Here is a 16,094-nt window from a genome sequence, read left to right as displayed (position 1 = left end):
ACATGCAGAAGCCCCTAGGTCCAATCCATGGTATCTCCAGGTTGGACTGGGACAGATACTGAGGTCTGAAATCCTGGAGAACTACAGCCAGTCGCTGTTGACAATACTGAGATAGATAAACCAAGGCAGCTTCTTACACTAGATATGAAGGTGATGACAAGCCATTTTTCATCCCTCAGCATTTGATAAATTTTGACAGTGATTCTGGGGGAAAGGGGACCAGCAACATCTAGTTGGACCTACTGGCTTGCTACTGGCACCAGGTGTTTGGAATGTACATTTTTGTTGGGTGCCTAGTTGTAGTTCACAGAGGTCTAAGTTTATACTCTTGGATCTGAAGATAGACTGCTAGTGCAGATTGGCCCAGGAGCACACATGGGCAAACTGTATTTTGAGAAACCCAGGCAAGCAAAGGTTTTGGAGAAGGCGGTATCCACAATTTTAAACCTCCCAAGCAATAATTGCTCCTGTGTTCACAAATGGGGACACACACTTGCCACACAGACACAAAACCATGTCATTTTTAGTTAGAGTCTCAAACCCCCGACATCTTTCCAATGTGACATTATAAATCTTCTGCCAGACTGTTCGAGGGATTATGCTATTATTCTGCCTTTATGTTTCCTACAATGCCTCCTAGTATCACTTGTTCTTAATTGTTCTTTCATCTCATCCATTTGACTTGAAATCAACACTGCTCTCCAGGAGTTGCATTAGCTTGAGAACAGGCAAAGAAAGGAAAAGAGGCTTAACATACCTCCGCACTGCAGATTAAGTGCCTCTTTAAAGATGTCGCCCCAGATGTGGCAAGCTACATTCTTACTTTCCCCTGGCAACAGCTGTGGAGTCACATCAGTTGCACCGCCTTATGTTGCCGAACATTATGAAGGGAATAAAAGCTGCCTATTTTAATAGTTTGGCTTTGCGCTAAGAGACGTGATTTTCTGTTTACATTACAAAAGGGCAAGCCTTGTGGTGTGCATTCACGGCTGACAGATAAAGATAAATATGAGTTGATGCCCCATAAGAAATGCTCAGGATATTGGCTACATTCATCTTTCCACTATGGGATCAATACTATCTCTATGATCGCAAGGCATTTGCTGGTGAGTCTAGATTCTCTGGTTCTGAGTGTAGGCTTCTGAACTATTTAAAGCCCGCCATCTCCATCAAAAGTTTGGCTGAAGTTAGAGCTCGTGAAAGGAACTGGATTGATGGTCCTGAGGACCAAGGGGGGATATCATGAACAGTCACATGCCAGGATTCCATTTACCAAAGAGCTCCCGGTAGTTTTATATTTAAGACCACTGTCTACATCAGTTTGGTCCACTGTTTCTCAGGCATCACCATCAACATGACGTGTCAAATGTCTGTGCTTACACTTCTAAAGGAGTACACCAGGGTAAAGAATCTCAAATACAGGGGCCAAATGCAGCCTGCCAAGGTTCTGTGGATGATAAGGAGAGTTGGAGAACCTGTCCTACTGCACAAAGGTAAATTTAACATTTTGTTTCTCCACCCACTTAAGCCTCTGGCTGCAGCTACCATTAGCATGTGGCCCCTGAAAGGTTACCCAGAATGGAATGTGATCCTCGGGGGGAAACAGCCCCCGACCCTGGAACATACAGAAACCTGCACCAACTATTTTAATTAAGGCTCTTGCCTGCCAAACTTAACTTCAGATTGAAAGCTGTAACTTCCTAAGAAGCATGCATAGCATTTCTCTATTCTGAAAGACTGATACCAGAGACAAGAAAGCAAAAAATAGCTTATATTTAGGACCATGTATTTGCACAACTTGATGTTGGAGGCAATTCAAAAGGAATAGCAAGGCAACACCAAAGCCACCATGAGCATTAATCTCTTTTTTCCTGCCTTTTGATGGGTAAAACTCCATAAAAATAAGATCCCTAAAACTAAAAAAGCTATATTCCTAGGAACCATGAATCATAAGAGTTTAACCAGATTCACCAAAGGTGCTGTTTTATGCATGTCTACTTGAAAGTGAGACCCTTTTTATTCATCATCCTTACATTTGCCATGCCAATCCAGGGGCCCATCCATTAAAATCCATTCCTGCAGTGGCTTTACAAATTCAGGACTGCCTAAACTGATGCACTGGTATACATCTACCCATGTTACCCGAAAACAAAACAAAAAATGTTCTTCTTTTTAGCTTTCTCCGTGCATTGATTGTGTGAAGAGGTCTTTGTGTTTTATAAAGCAGCAGCAGGGTCACTGGTCCAACCGTGAGGTCACAAAGCTTCTTGGGACTCCAGTGCCCATGTGTTCAGTGTGAACATCTGCCTTGGCAAACCTAAACACATAGACTTCTATGCACGCAGGTTTATGAGTGAGCTGTATGGGATCAGCCTTACAAGTTTAGGAAAGGCTGTGCAAAAGTCCACATAGGGAAGCCTTGCCTGTGCAGACATCCATGCTCAAGGTGTGAATACTGGGCTGGGGCATGGGGAGGGGGCAGAGCAAATGGCAATCCTTTTAATAGGATAAGGATTGCACTATTAAAGCTTTTGGAACTCCCTGTCAATTGACATCAGGCATGCTCCTTCCCTGTACATTTTTCCACATGTGCGAAAAACATTTTTGCTTAGGAAAGCCTGTCTCGACATACGAAAGGTGCCATGTGTTTTGATGTGGTTTTAGCTCATTGTTGATTTTAATTATATTTTCTGAGTGTTTTTAAATATGGGCCGCTACTGTATCCCCACACCCTATCCTGCTACAGAAAAGTATCAGTGACATACTGGTCACCTGCAGGGATTCGTAAGACCGACCGTCAGTTGCTGTGACACTTTCCTTCTCATAGGGGACAGCTAAAATTTTCTGAAACGATTCAGCCGTGTGCTCTTCTCATATTAATAATTGATTGATACCTGTGCATAGCACACACCTTCTTAGCGTTTCACCTTGGAGGCAGAGATAAAATCTCCTTATTTATGATATCTCTGTTTCCTGTTTCCTGGCATTGATTTGTACTGTACCTAATGAACAAAATGCAATTTTGTTTACAGAATATGTCCTTACATGTATATATATACAGGTCATTTCTATTAATAACCTGCCTGCTAAAGGGCAGTGACGTATACCAAGTGCCTAAAACACAAGGTAAGCTAAGAACCAGAGATAAATTTAATGGTTGTGAATAACAATATCCAAGCCGTACATGAGCCTTTGGGCATACAGTTTACAAGCATCTCCATTACCTTTTTTTATTAGGAAAAGCACAGATTCTGATCTCTGGGCCCTTCCAGTAGACAAGTCTGTACATGTCATTTCTTTCTTTTTTGAAGAAGAAGGAGAAGGAGAAGGAGAAGGAGAAGGAGAAGAAGAAGAAGAAGAAGAAGAAGAAGAAGAAGAAGAAGAAGAAGAAGAAGAAGTTTCTAGCCATCATGAGGACATAATAAAGTTTGAACGTATAAATGTCAGCTAAAAGAAGACAAACCAAAGGGTGTTTTGAGTTCTGTTAAAACTTGGCCTATGTACACATTACAGGGGTTTGTCCTGGAAAGCAACGCATACGTATTTTTATATATGAATGGAATGCCGGTAGTTCTTACAGATATACACAATGTAAAATGACAAGTTATGCCAACTCATCAACCCTAATCCACAACTTTTTTTTTCCTGAGAGCTAATGGCAAACAAATGGCAAAGAAAGGGAAAGACTCTTTCTTTGTTCTTCCTTCTTTGTACAGTGGTACCTCGGGTTAAGTACCGTACTTAATTCATTCCGGAGGTCCATTCTTAACCTGAAACTGTTCTTAACCTGAAGCACCACTTTAGCTAGTGGGGCCTGCTGCACTGCCGCCGCACAATTTCTGTTCTCATGCTGAAGCAAAGCTTTTAACCCAAGGTACTATTTCTGGGTTAGCGGAGTCTGTAACCTGAAGTGTATGTAACCCAAGGTACCACTGTATTCATATAGACTGGAGGAAGAGGCACGTAACCCAAGGAACAGGCATCGCCCAAATAGAAGTGTAAGTGACAGGCATCTCTCTCTCTTAGCCAGCTTATTTCCAAGAAAATATGGTGCAAGCCATCATTACTAAGATGATGATGATGATGATGATGATGATGATGATGATGATTTATGCATACCCCGCCAATAATAATAATAATAATAATAATAATAATAATAATAATAATAATAATTTATTTATACCCTGCCCATCTGGCTGGGTTTCCCCAGCCACTCTGGGTGGCTCCCAACAGAATAAAACATCAAATATTAAAAACTTCCCGAAACAGGGCTGCCTTCAGATGCCTTCTACAAGTCAAATAGTTGTTTATTTCCTTGACATCTGGTGGGAGGGCGTTCCACAGGGTGGGCGTCACCACCAAGAAGGCCCTCTGCCAACTGCCAGAAGGCCCTTGGAGCTGGACCTCTGTGTCCAGGCAGAACGATGGGGGTGGGGATAAGCAGGACTAAACTGGTTCATTCAACACAGCAGAGGTCTACTTAAATATGAGGTTCTTTGGCAATGAAGGACAGACAGCCAAGCCCTCTCCTAGACCTAGCACATCCTCTGCACAGGTGACATGTACAAAGCAGATACAGAAAAACTCACTTCAGAGGCACCAGCTTACGAGGGTGATTGGGGGAGCCAATCTCACATGCACAACGTCCCAAACATGACATCAGGATGTTGGGAGGAGCCGAGAGCGGAACTGAGCATGGCAGCCACATGGCTTCAATGGCCAGTGGCTCCTCCTCTGCCTCCTCCTGGTGACGCCACTGGTGGGAGGCTGCTTCAACCCTCCTTCCCCTCCACACTTTTCAGTCATTGTGGGGGCCCGACCCCAACCCCAAAAACATGGGAGTGGAGGCAAAAGGGCTTGGCTCCCTGCAGCTGGCACCCCTGGCTGTCTTTAAGAATGCAGATATGCATGTAGGACACTTGTGGGGCATATGACTCTTCTGTTAAAAGTATGTGATTTTCCTGCAGGTAGGGCATTATTTTAATGGATAGGTTCTCCATAAATCTGAAGCCCTCTTAGCTCTGATTAAAATTATGTAGAGCAGCACATTCCTCATTTTCAAACCCGCCTCAATGCAAAGTGTTGCATGCTTGTACAAAAAAACACAGAATTTACTCCTTTCCCTAAATATGGAACAGCATTCCTAAATGAGTTTGGATGCTAATCAAAGAAAAGGAAATGTGTCACATCATCTCCACGAGCTAGCCTTGTTCTCACCCTGTAGTGTGCAGAACTGATGCTATGATCTCCAATCTTTCATGTCATGCGAGCTGTGATGTGTAGGTGCCAAAGCAGACCCATAAGGATTGTGTCAGGATAATGTAGCAGCTTGGATCCAAAACGCTCTTTCATTGATAGTTAATGCCTGACCACTAATATCCATTTTTATAGAGATCTGATGTATAAATCAGATGGGTATTTATTATCCCAAATATTGCTGCCTTTCATATAACAGAAGGTATTCCGAATTCTCACTTTACAGCAAGCCTTTTCCTCCCATCAAATCATAATTAGGAATAGGAAGCTGCCCTATCAAACATGGGTGCATTTAGTTTAATATTATCTACACTAGCCTTCCCCAACTTGGGGCCCTGTCTAGATGGTTTGGACTACAGCTGACATCTTCCTTGACCATTATCCATGCTGCCTGGGGCTGACAGGAGAGCACCATACTGAGGAAGCCTGGCCTACTCTGGCAGGCAACAGCTCTCCAGGTTTCAGACAGGAGTCTTCCCCACCTCTGCTGGAAGATGTCAGGGACTGAAGCCTAGGAATTTTTCCCAATGCACAGCCTGTGCTGCACCATTGAGCTATGCCCCTCTATTCTGTTACATATTTCAGTTGCATCATTAATAACTATTTGGATGTTTCTGCATTTTCTATAACTATGGCTACAATATGTTAATGGCACATATACATTTAATTTAATACTATGACTGGGATTGAATGTTGTGCACTTGACCTCTTTAAATGGCAATGCTGTACACACCCCTTTGCATGTGAGAAACTGAGCCCAGTCCAGAGATCTGTGCATGCTCAGATGTGCACACAGATCTCTAGCAAGCATGCAGATCTGTATTCATTTCAGCAGAGTGAGCCCATCTGTGTGCAGATTGGCTGTCCACTGAAATTAATGGCTATGCTCCCATTTCAGGAGCAGATCACTAGGGACAGATGATTTGGCAACAACCATCCAATCTCACTTCATGTGACTGGAATCCCAATTTTAAGCCATGCCTCCCAGTCTTCTTCCACTTGCAGCTCTCATTTATTCCTGTTATATCTCTCTGAGTGTCATTTACCTCCATGGACTCAAATGCAATTACTTACTGTATTTTTCAATGGAACAACATCAAGGTAAATACATATATCAGTATTTTGTTTATTTGTTTATTCAACTCATGGACCACTCATGGATATATGAATATCCCAGAGCAATTTACATAATGAAGCTTAAAAATACAAAAAGGGAATCCTTTCAATAGATACAATTAAAACTCTATGGCGTATCCAATAAACTGTACAACTAAAGAACAATTTGATCCAATCCACCAGCAGCTTCAGTATAATATTTACCACAACTATCAGCCAATCACCCATTCCCACCACCCTTCTGAGTAATACCCCTCCCCACCATCTCACTATATATGAGGATCTGGTGACTTCTGTTTCAGTGTCTCTGAAGAAGTGTGCATGCACATGAAAGCTCATACCAATAACAAACTTAGTTGGTCTCTAAGGTGCTACTGGAAGGATTTTTTTTTATTTTGTTTCGACTATGGCAGACCAACGCGGCTACCTACCTGTAACTAGTATAATATTAATTAATCAAGCCTCCAGCAAATGCCTGTGTGAAGACATGTGTTTTCAGCTGACATCTAAACATAATTATTGATGAAGGCAGTTTTATCTCCATTGGGGGATAAAACAAAACAAGGGACCACCACTGAGAAGGCTCTGTCTCACAGTCAATGTCATGAGCCCTCCCCATCAAAATGAGCCTTTGCTACACACCACATGGCCTGACATGACCAATAAAGGGAGGGATGGTCCATCAGGTATCTGGATCCTAACAGGTTTGGAAAAGTCCTGGGCATGATTCCCTCCAGCAACCCACCCACATTATGCCTCAATGGTGGATACCCTCAAAGCTTACCAGGAGTGGCAGGAACAAGTGGTAGTGCAGGCTTAACAGTCAATGAGCTTACAGTGCTAAAAGCAACATCACTCCTAGCTGCCTAGGACTCCCTTAGCTTGCAGAAGCAGCTATAGCCACTTCATTATCCACAATGCTACTGAGATTTCCACCCCCACCCTGAAGATAGCTCACTTCTCTTTCCAGCAGTAGGTCACTTAAAAATGACTTTTAAAATTGCCCAAAGGGAACCTGACATCAGCCAATCCCCAAGCTCTTCTTCTCCGCCAGATCCACAGGCAGCCTTTATGTTCACTGCCAGAGCCATGCCACCCTCTTACACCCTACTGACCCCAAGAGACACCTCCAGGCTTTGACTCCCCTGGATCCTGGTGACCTCCTTTCTCTGCCAGCTACCAAATGAAGGGTGCTATTTCCCACATGGCTTGGGTCACGTGACTAACTCCTTGCATCACTTTCTCACAGTCAGCTTCCATCAATGTGTTGTATGGCACTTTGTGTACAATGCAAACTAAATTAGGAACGGCATGACAGTTTGTACCACCTTTTCTGGAAACCTATCTGGAAACCTTTCTTTCTGACACCCCCCCCCCCTTTTTAACGGTGTGTAGGCAACAGACTAATGACCATTTGCTGATGTCTGCTGCTTTTGAGCAGAGTTTTATGAGCCAGTGGTATTGGCAGTCATAATTGCACTGGTCTGTTGAGTTTTTTAATCAATGAACTTTATCTCAAAAGTGTTTAATTTTACCTTCATTATGTATGTGTGAATTTTGTGAGGTGTGAGTGTGCATATATTTGTTCTTGTCAGCATGTAAAGAACTGTACTACACTCACTCTGCTTAGCATACAGTACAGTACTACAACTTCTCATGAACATTGCTTGTCAACAAAGGAATGTTCATGTGCAGAGTCTACATATATTGCCTTCTAAGTGTATGCTGCATCAAATTTTTCTGCATTTAAATAGGAATGTCAGTGTGATATGGACTGTGTTTTGCAAACAAATTATCTGTGAGATGACAAGACCCTCAGCCTTGTCGTACATCATGAACACATGGAGCCCAATCCTATGTCTTCCTGTTCAATGAGACTTACTCCCTAGTAAATGTCCATAGGATTGCAGACTTAATCTTTGGCCATCTGCAACTCTGTCCACAGGCACATTCAATTGCAAGCTATGAAGGAGAACTAATAGGAATGTCATTTAGCCAATATAACTTAGACAGAGAATGTGTGTTTAGAAATAGGCATGTTCAGAAATACAGCAACTAGTTTATGCTCATATGAGAAACAAAAAGGAATAAGGATATGGTCCCAGAGACCACCCACCAAAGCATCACTACTCTCCCTCAAAATATGCTAATGAGCCTCCGCGCCAGTGATAACTGCGGGTGTACAGTGTGTTGTTTTCCTTTATCAGATTTTCTTTGTTAAGGGAAAATCCATATTAATTTTTTAAAAAAGAACAAGGTTTAATGACACTGTGTGTATGCTATGAAAAACTTTTGTACATGAACAGCTTTGTTTACAAAATAAACTCCTGTCTGGAAGCCCATCAGATTAGTTTTGCCATTGTTGTCACTTGAGACAGTCTTTGGATTGTAATGTATTCCAGCTAAGAACTTAATGGGTATCCCCATACTGTATTGTAATGTGTTCCATAGAACTTAATGGATATCCCTGATACCAAATCCCATAGCTACAGATTATTCTCAATTCTTGAAGTTTTGATTTGACAACTTTTGTGACATTACATTTCCTCACTTGGGCATAGAACTGCCATGTTCAGCTTGAGCAACTACCAACAAAATTGGAAGCATCCAAGGTATGTGTTATATGCCCACTGATCCCAAATGAAAACAGAACAAATTGCTAAACTTCTTCACAGATACATTAAATCTCCATTCCCAAATACCAAGTTGTTTGGGTCTATTGGACCCAGGTATGCTTAGGATCACAGTCCAAACAATCTGACAGTCTATTCAGCAATAAATACAGATTTTTGTATAGGACACAATAGGGCTATACCATTCATTTAATTAAGGTAAAAACATGGCAGCTCATCAAAAATATACAGCAACTTGTAGCCTCATTTATGCTCCCTAACGTGGGTTACATGTACTTTTCTTTGCTTATTTATTGGGCCCCAAACCCTTGTGCTGCAGTAAATTATTCCTCTTGCAAAGGAAAAACAAGACCTATAACTTTCTTTCTTTCTTTCTTCAGTTTTCACTCTGTAACCTTTAGTCCTTTCATTCCTACTTTGGGCTACAAGGGTATAAAACCTGTAATTAACAACTTCTTTATTGCCTCCGCAATAGTAATTGCCATGTATAGCCTTGAGGTACTAAGAATAAAAGATTGTTTTCCTCCCCCTGGCCCCCATATTTAACTAGCACTCAGTAGTTATTATTAGGATCTTGCCAACACTTCACCTTGTGTGATAAAAGTGTAATCCCCACACAGTGACCTCTGCATGCAGAAATCAATACTTATGCTGTAATATTTTCCCCTGCTTGCTATTCCAGAGCAGTCGCCAACAACTCCCCCCTTCCCCCCCCCCAAAAAAACAGAGCTTGGAAGAGATTAGATTATCAATTATCATGAAACTGTCTGAAACTTCAAAGGGCTGCGGAAAGGGGGAAACCATAGTTTATCGAGAGTGTAAGTGTCCTGCAATTATCTTACATGTCACCCAGATGTAGAGCAATGGTTAGGAATGGAAGTGAGGGGGTTGAGAAGGAGGCAGACAAGTTGGGTCTATGCATAGAGCCTGGACCAATGAAAAATGTGTGAACACAGCATTTTTGGAAGCTCATACGTGGAAGAAGCATCAGTGCTTGGGGGTCAGAATTAAACAATACATTAGACTCCAAAATGTGGGTGTAGGAGCATATATATATACAGTGGTACCTTGGGTTACATACACTTCGGGTTACATACTCTTCAGGTTACAGACTCCGCTAACCCAGAAATATTACCTCAGGTTAAGAACTTTGCTTCAGGATGAGAACAGAAATCGTGCTCCGGCGGCGCGGTAGCAGCGGGAGGCCCCATTAGCTAGTGATGCTTCAGGTTAAGAACAGTTTCAGGTTAAGAACGGCCACTGGAACAAATTAGGTACTTAACTCGAGATACACATATATTTCTTGGGGCCAACACAATGATTTGCTCTTATTTTACTTCCACAGTAGAGATAAATTTGGCACACTCTTAATCTAAGACATCCTGATTTTTAGAAAAAAATCTTAAAATAGGACACAATGCAATTTTCATGTTGAAACCACAGGACACAAAGTCTACATAAGTAGACAATTGCTCATGTACTATTAATACTGATTAATTATGTTGTGGGTTAAATTTTTCTTTTATGATAGCTCTCTGCTGGCCACAAGTCTTGGGTGTGAAAGCAGCTCCACGAGGTTGACTTTTGGCAGACTCTGAGATGAGCTAATAGCTCCTACCAACTTTGGAAGGTGTATTATACTGAGTCAGAGGCTGTGTACACAATATATGTTTAAAGCATATTTGAAGCACATTCTTTCCCTCAAAGGATTCTGGGCACTGCAGTTTGTTGAGGATTGCTGAGAATTGTTACTCTGTGAAGGGTAAACTACAGTTCTTCTGAAGGAAAGAATGAGTTGCAAATGTGCTTTAAAGGTATAGAGTGTAATTAGCCAGCTGTCTAGTCTATCTAACCCAATATTGTCTTCTCTGATTGGCAGCAGATATCTATGGTCTCTCCCATCACCTGATCCTACTTATGGAAAACTGATTTTATGATTATTCATTAAAACCATTAATATATAGCTTTTCTTTATTAAAAAAAAATCTTAAAATAAATTCAAAATGGCTTAACAATAAAAAATACATGCAACACAAAAGCACAGAAATAGTTCAAATTACTAAAGACAATTTCAAACAAGAAAACAATTCAGCATCAAAACAAGAAGATGGAGCTGTGCATTTTATATTTGGCTTCACTTAGCAATGGTTTTGGGGTTTTTTTAAATGCTTAAGGTGTTTTTTTTTTTGTTAACTTTGTTTGTGTTAAATATGTATTCTGTAGCTGACCTCCTTTGTAATGTTTTGTTTTGAAATCTTTAAGATAATATTCTAGTTTTCTGTTAATTATGTTGCTTTGACTGTATACTTTATATTTGACTTTCTTCAGAAATGGTTGATTCTGGATTGTTTTATTGACGTTTTAATATGCTGTAAACCGCTTTGAGATTTTTCTTAAAAATATAAAGCAGTATAGAGATGAAATAAATAAATAATAACCTACACTAAAATCCAAGCTAAATAAAAAGCTCTCAGCAGCCCACCAGAAGCTTAAGAGAATGGGAACTAATGGAACCTCCAAAGGGAGGAGGTTTCACAAGCTGGACAGCTCCTTTCTTGCATCCCCATCAATCATACTTTTGATTCTTGGTTAGATGTATTGCAGGACCTGACCTCTAATGTGGGAAAACAGGGGGCTGACAGGTTTGTATGGGAGGGGACAGTCCTTCATACAGCATAGTCCATAACTGTTAGGGCTTTAAATATATAAATTTGAAGAAGAAGAACTTTGAATTGCACCTGGAAATGTACTGGGAGCAAGTGGAGATGAAACAAAAACCAAGTGATCACTGGTCAGCAAAGTGAGCTCCAGAAATCAGTGCGACTGTGGCATTCATATGGAGCCCCTGGTCGTCTCATGGACTATTGACCTGTACACCACTAATCTGCTGCCACCAACCAGGTCCTCCCCGGTCAATCACTTGGTCTCAGTCAGGTTCTTAAGTTAACAAAGAAGAGTGTAGTTTATTGCAAACACAAATAAACTTTAACTGCATTCAAAACGTTGTTACTCTTTACCTTCTTAGTCTTATTTTATCCTGTCTCTAACTCTTCTACCTCCCTTCACACAAGAACCAACTGCACTAACTGTCTCTCTATTTCCAACTGTCTGCCAATTGCTTTCCCAACTGCCTTTTCCCAGCCAACCAACTAACTAACTAACTAACTTCGGGCTAAGCTCTTTTATAAACAGGTAGGCTCCGCCTCTAGCTTTTCTATTGGTCTACCAATTAACTCTTTCTCCCCCCCTGTACAGGCATTTTCAAATGAACAGGCAAACGCCACAGTGACCTTCACATTTTGCACCAGCTGAAGCTTCACAACACAGGCCATTTCACTCTGGAGTGAAGCCCTGAGAACGGGGGGAGGGGGAATATTCACCCAATATGGTTGTTCACTACAGATTGGCTGAGCTGCTGTGATGTCACGGAACATTCTATGTTGGTAAAGGAAAACAGTGAGCTGCTGCCAGAAAAAGTAGAGTCAATTTGGTAGGAGGAACAGCTCAGACAAGAAACAGGGTCAAGAAGGGCTATGTGCTGCATGTGTGTCGGGGGTTGAAAACTGGGGAGCCAGTTGGTCAGAAAAACCAATGGAAGGGCAGAAAAATACCTGGAAAGGGTACAAAGAATTGACAGATGATTGAAAATGCTATATATTGATTTAAAATAGCCTGTGCTGCAGATCTTTATACTCACATAACTGCCATGCTGGTATTTTATTGATAAATAGATATGGGATGGTTTCCTTTCCCCCTAAAACTTCCATTTTTATGAAGGTCAATGGATTGTTAATGAGACTGTCAAATAATGATGCATCATTAGTCAGTAAAACTGCTAGATGTTTGTCCTCTATCATTCCCACAATAGCCTGTGGACTTGCACAAGAAACGCAGCACTGCTAGACAATTTTTTAAGAAACACACAAATGAAAACCTCAGGGGCTGATGTCACTTCCTGGTGCGACATGTGGAGGCTTTTTTCACTGTCAGGCATGGGAAGTTTTGGTTAGCTTTGTTTTCCAGCGGGACTCAGAAATCTGTGGTTTGACCTGCAATATCTTGAAACTCGGAACATTGGAAAATGCACGTCATGCTTATTAAAAACACAAAAGAGACCTCTGGCTATACAGCAAGACAACTAAAAAAAAAACCCATTTGAATACCATGTAGTCACAAGTCTGGTTAATGAGTGACTTTATGTTACAAGATATCATATGCTATGCTAAGTAGCATTATTTTTCTAGTTCCATAGAGCGCTTGTTCTGTATTACGATCCACTCTGCTGCTGTGTTTTGCCTCAATAGATGCACCAAATATTTACCCTTGAATGTGACACATAAACTCTGGTACTTAATATCAGGGCCTTCAGTGTAAAAGCCATGGTTATTCCTCTCAATATTGTTTTAATGAAAATCAGCTGCATCACAGGCAGATTTTTCTACAGGCACCCTGTAACTTTCCCCACATGGACGTGAAACCAGTGGGGGTGGGGGGCAATTCTGACCTCAAAAAGTGCAAGAAGGGGGGAAGTTAAGCACCCCCTCCCCACACACGTCATCTACTTCCACTTTCAGCCTCTTTGGGTTGCTTTTTTATTTTTATAAACGTAAGAATTATAGAACCACCCACCACATGTCATGTGAAATCAGGGTGTTGCAAAACTGCTTATTAGCTGGGTGGTAGTCTGGCTGAATTATGTTTTCTTCAGTTCTGTAAACACAGATATAGATATGGAGTGTTGCTGAGTTGCAAGTTTAAATTTTAGTCCTACTGTTCTTTTAATCTTTCTTGTTTTTAAATATTGCATTATTGTTGTTCTTTTTTAATTGTAAGATAAATAAAAAAAAACACAAAAAAACTGGACAAGGTTTCTTAAAGCACCAGGTTTCACCCAGGCAAGACTTCATTCTTTTTTCACTGAGCCTCCAAACAGAATATCTTCTTTCCCCTGGCCTGTTACAATGCTTAACAATAAACTGGGGATTCTTTCTATGCCACTCAATAGCAAAGTTTATTTACCCAGAGGCATCTATGTTTTCCATTAATTATTGTTTAGCTTATCATTAGCAAACTTGCTTACTGAAGGAAAGGATGAGTTAACTCTCCCTATAGAACAAGCAATGTATTTTACCCATTCCACTTGGGTTGCAATAATATTTCATGGAATCATAGAATTGTGGAGTTGGAAGGTACCCCAAGGGTCCTCTAGTTCAACCCCCTGCAATACAGGCATTTCAACAATATAGATGCCAGTAGCAAGTCTTCCCAGTAGGGAACCAAAAGAGCCCACCAAAAGAGTCACATTTCTTCCTGTGCAGGCTACAATAAGGTGTATAGTTTGGCCTGATTCTGCATCTTGATGCAAGCTTTGTAAAGGCAGCAAATGAATAGAAATTTAGACCTGCTTCAAAAGTTAATTAACTCCAAAACAGTGAAATAAAACTTATAATTGATCCCTTCTCCCTAACCTGTATCCTGGGATACTTCCCCTATTTTGATTGTGATATAAAGTAAAATTGAACCTTTGTCACTGATTCCAGAGAAAAACATGAAACAAAAAAAATAAAAGTTTTCTCCAATTTAGACCCAAATAAATTCAGCTTTGGCCCTGTCCTTGTTTTAATTCATTTTGTTTTATTTATTCATTTTAGTGAATGATTCATGCAGTAAAGATGTGTTGAGAGCAGCTGTATATGATTCACAGAAAATAATAATATGATAATAGTGTTAATCTGCAGTGATGTCATGGTGCAGAATGATACAATTTCCTGGAAAAAGTGTGGTTAATCAGCTATTTAGGAATTAACCAGATCATATAAACCGGATCTAATTCAATTCTTGAAAAATACTAATTGTGGTTTTGGTGGTATGTATCAGGATGTGATATTGATTCATACCAAGTGTATTTAAGATAAAAAGAAATGAATATTTGATGTGCTATAAATTATTCCATATAATTCCTGTTCTGGAAATTCTTGCTGCCTGGTCCTGATATTTTCCTACTCAACTCTTTTTCCCTACTCAACTCTTTCAGTTGTACAAGTGGTAATTTTCATACATATGCTGTACCCACCAACCTCAAAGTGTGGGTAACAAAGACTCTTGAACTGGCATTGTCCTTTTTATCTGCTGCTTGTTGCAACTGTATGGTTTGCATAAAATGTAAAACTCGGCAAAGTTTTGTTGTCATACACATGCAATATCCACAATATGCAGGCAGAGATTTCAAACAGTCTAAGCAAAAGGTAAGACTTGTTACTCATCAAAGTATGGTAGTAGTAAACAACATGAGATTTCCATATATTACATTTGGTATACCACCAATTTTCCACTGCACAATCCTTTATTTCCATAGGACAGCATGGATACCTCAGCTTTGGTTGGCGAAGTCTGGATGACTGTGGTTGCCATCTTTTCTTCTTTTTTTACTGGTCCCTAAACAAAGTCTGACACTCGTAGATTAAGCAGTTGCTGATGCTTTTCCTGACAGGGCCACAAGCATCACTCGCTTATTTTCCAGATGTCAAGCCGCTGTCAAAGACACAGGAATGAAGCCAAAACATCATGAGGCAACCTTAGGTATAGCACCCCACATCTCTTGCCTTGACTAGGCTGGGGAGCAGAATGGAACCTGTGACCCTCTAGATCAGGCCTGAAATGGCTGGCAGCACCATTTGGAGAGCCACAGGTTCCCCATCCGTGGCCTAGACTGTTTCTCATATTCATTTTCATTCCCCACCTTCAGTTGTGAACCATGCAAGAGGCTGCTCCTCCCTGAGCTACCTAGTGTCAGTTAGCGCCCCCAGACTTTCTACTCTTCACCATTGCTCTCTGGTGCTATAGTTGGCAGAGAGATTGTCCTAAACTTAGCGAGACCAGGCCACCACTACAGAGAAACCACCTGTCTTCCAGATTCTCCACCTCGCCTCTTGAAAACGTCTCAGTGCCGAATACTCTTAAATTGATCCAGAGAGCAAGCAATTAGAAGATAGTGGTGCCACTTTACCTGAGTCCATATCTGAGCCACAGGGCTGTCATGCTTCTCCATAAGTCAGCAGAAACTACAAACCAATAACATGGCACATGGTC

General features: G+C 41.0%; 1 protein-coding gene across 1 annotated transcript in view; it reads left to right on the top strand.

Moving 5' to 3' along the window:
- Positions 1–1,354: 1,354 nt before the first annotated feature.
- The window catches only part of LOC307219571 (uncharacterized protein), a gene marked incomplete at both ends in the record, with an annotated part of 53,184 nt that continues 38,444 nt past the window's right edge, over positions 1,355–16,094 (top strand). Inside the window, 2 exons of the mRNA XM_079982815.1 lie at positions 1,355–1,493; positions 3,312–3,397. Of these exons, the coding sequence (XP_079838941.1) occupies positions 1,355–1,493; positions 3,312–3,397 (225 nt within the window). The remainder of the gene's footprint in view (positions 1,494–3,311; positions 3,398–16,094) is intronic.

Source organism: Podarcis cretensis (genome assembly GCF_951804945.1).
Source record: "Podarcis cretensis genome assembly, chromosome: 7".
Taxonomy (NCBI): Eukaryota; Metazoa; Chordata; class Lepidosauria; order Squamata; family Lacertidae; genus Podarcis; species Podarcis cretensis.
Note: the sequence above shows the minus strand (reverse complement) of the source record. Positions and strands in the feature narration are given on the sequence as shown.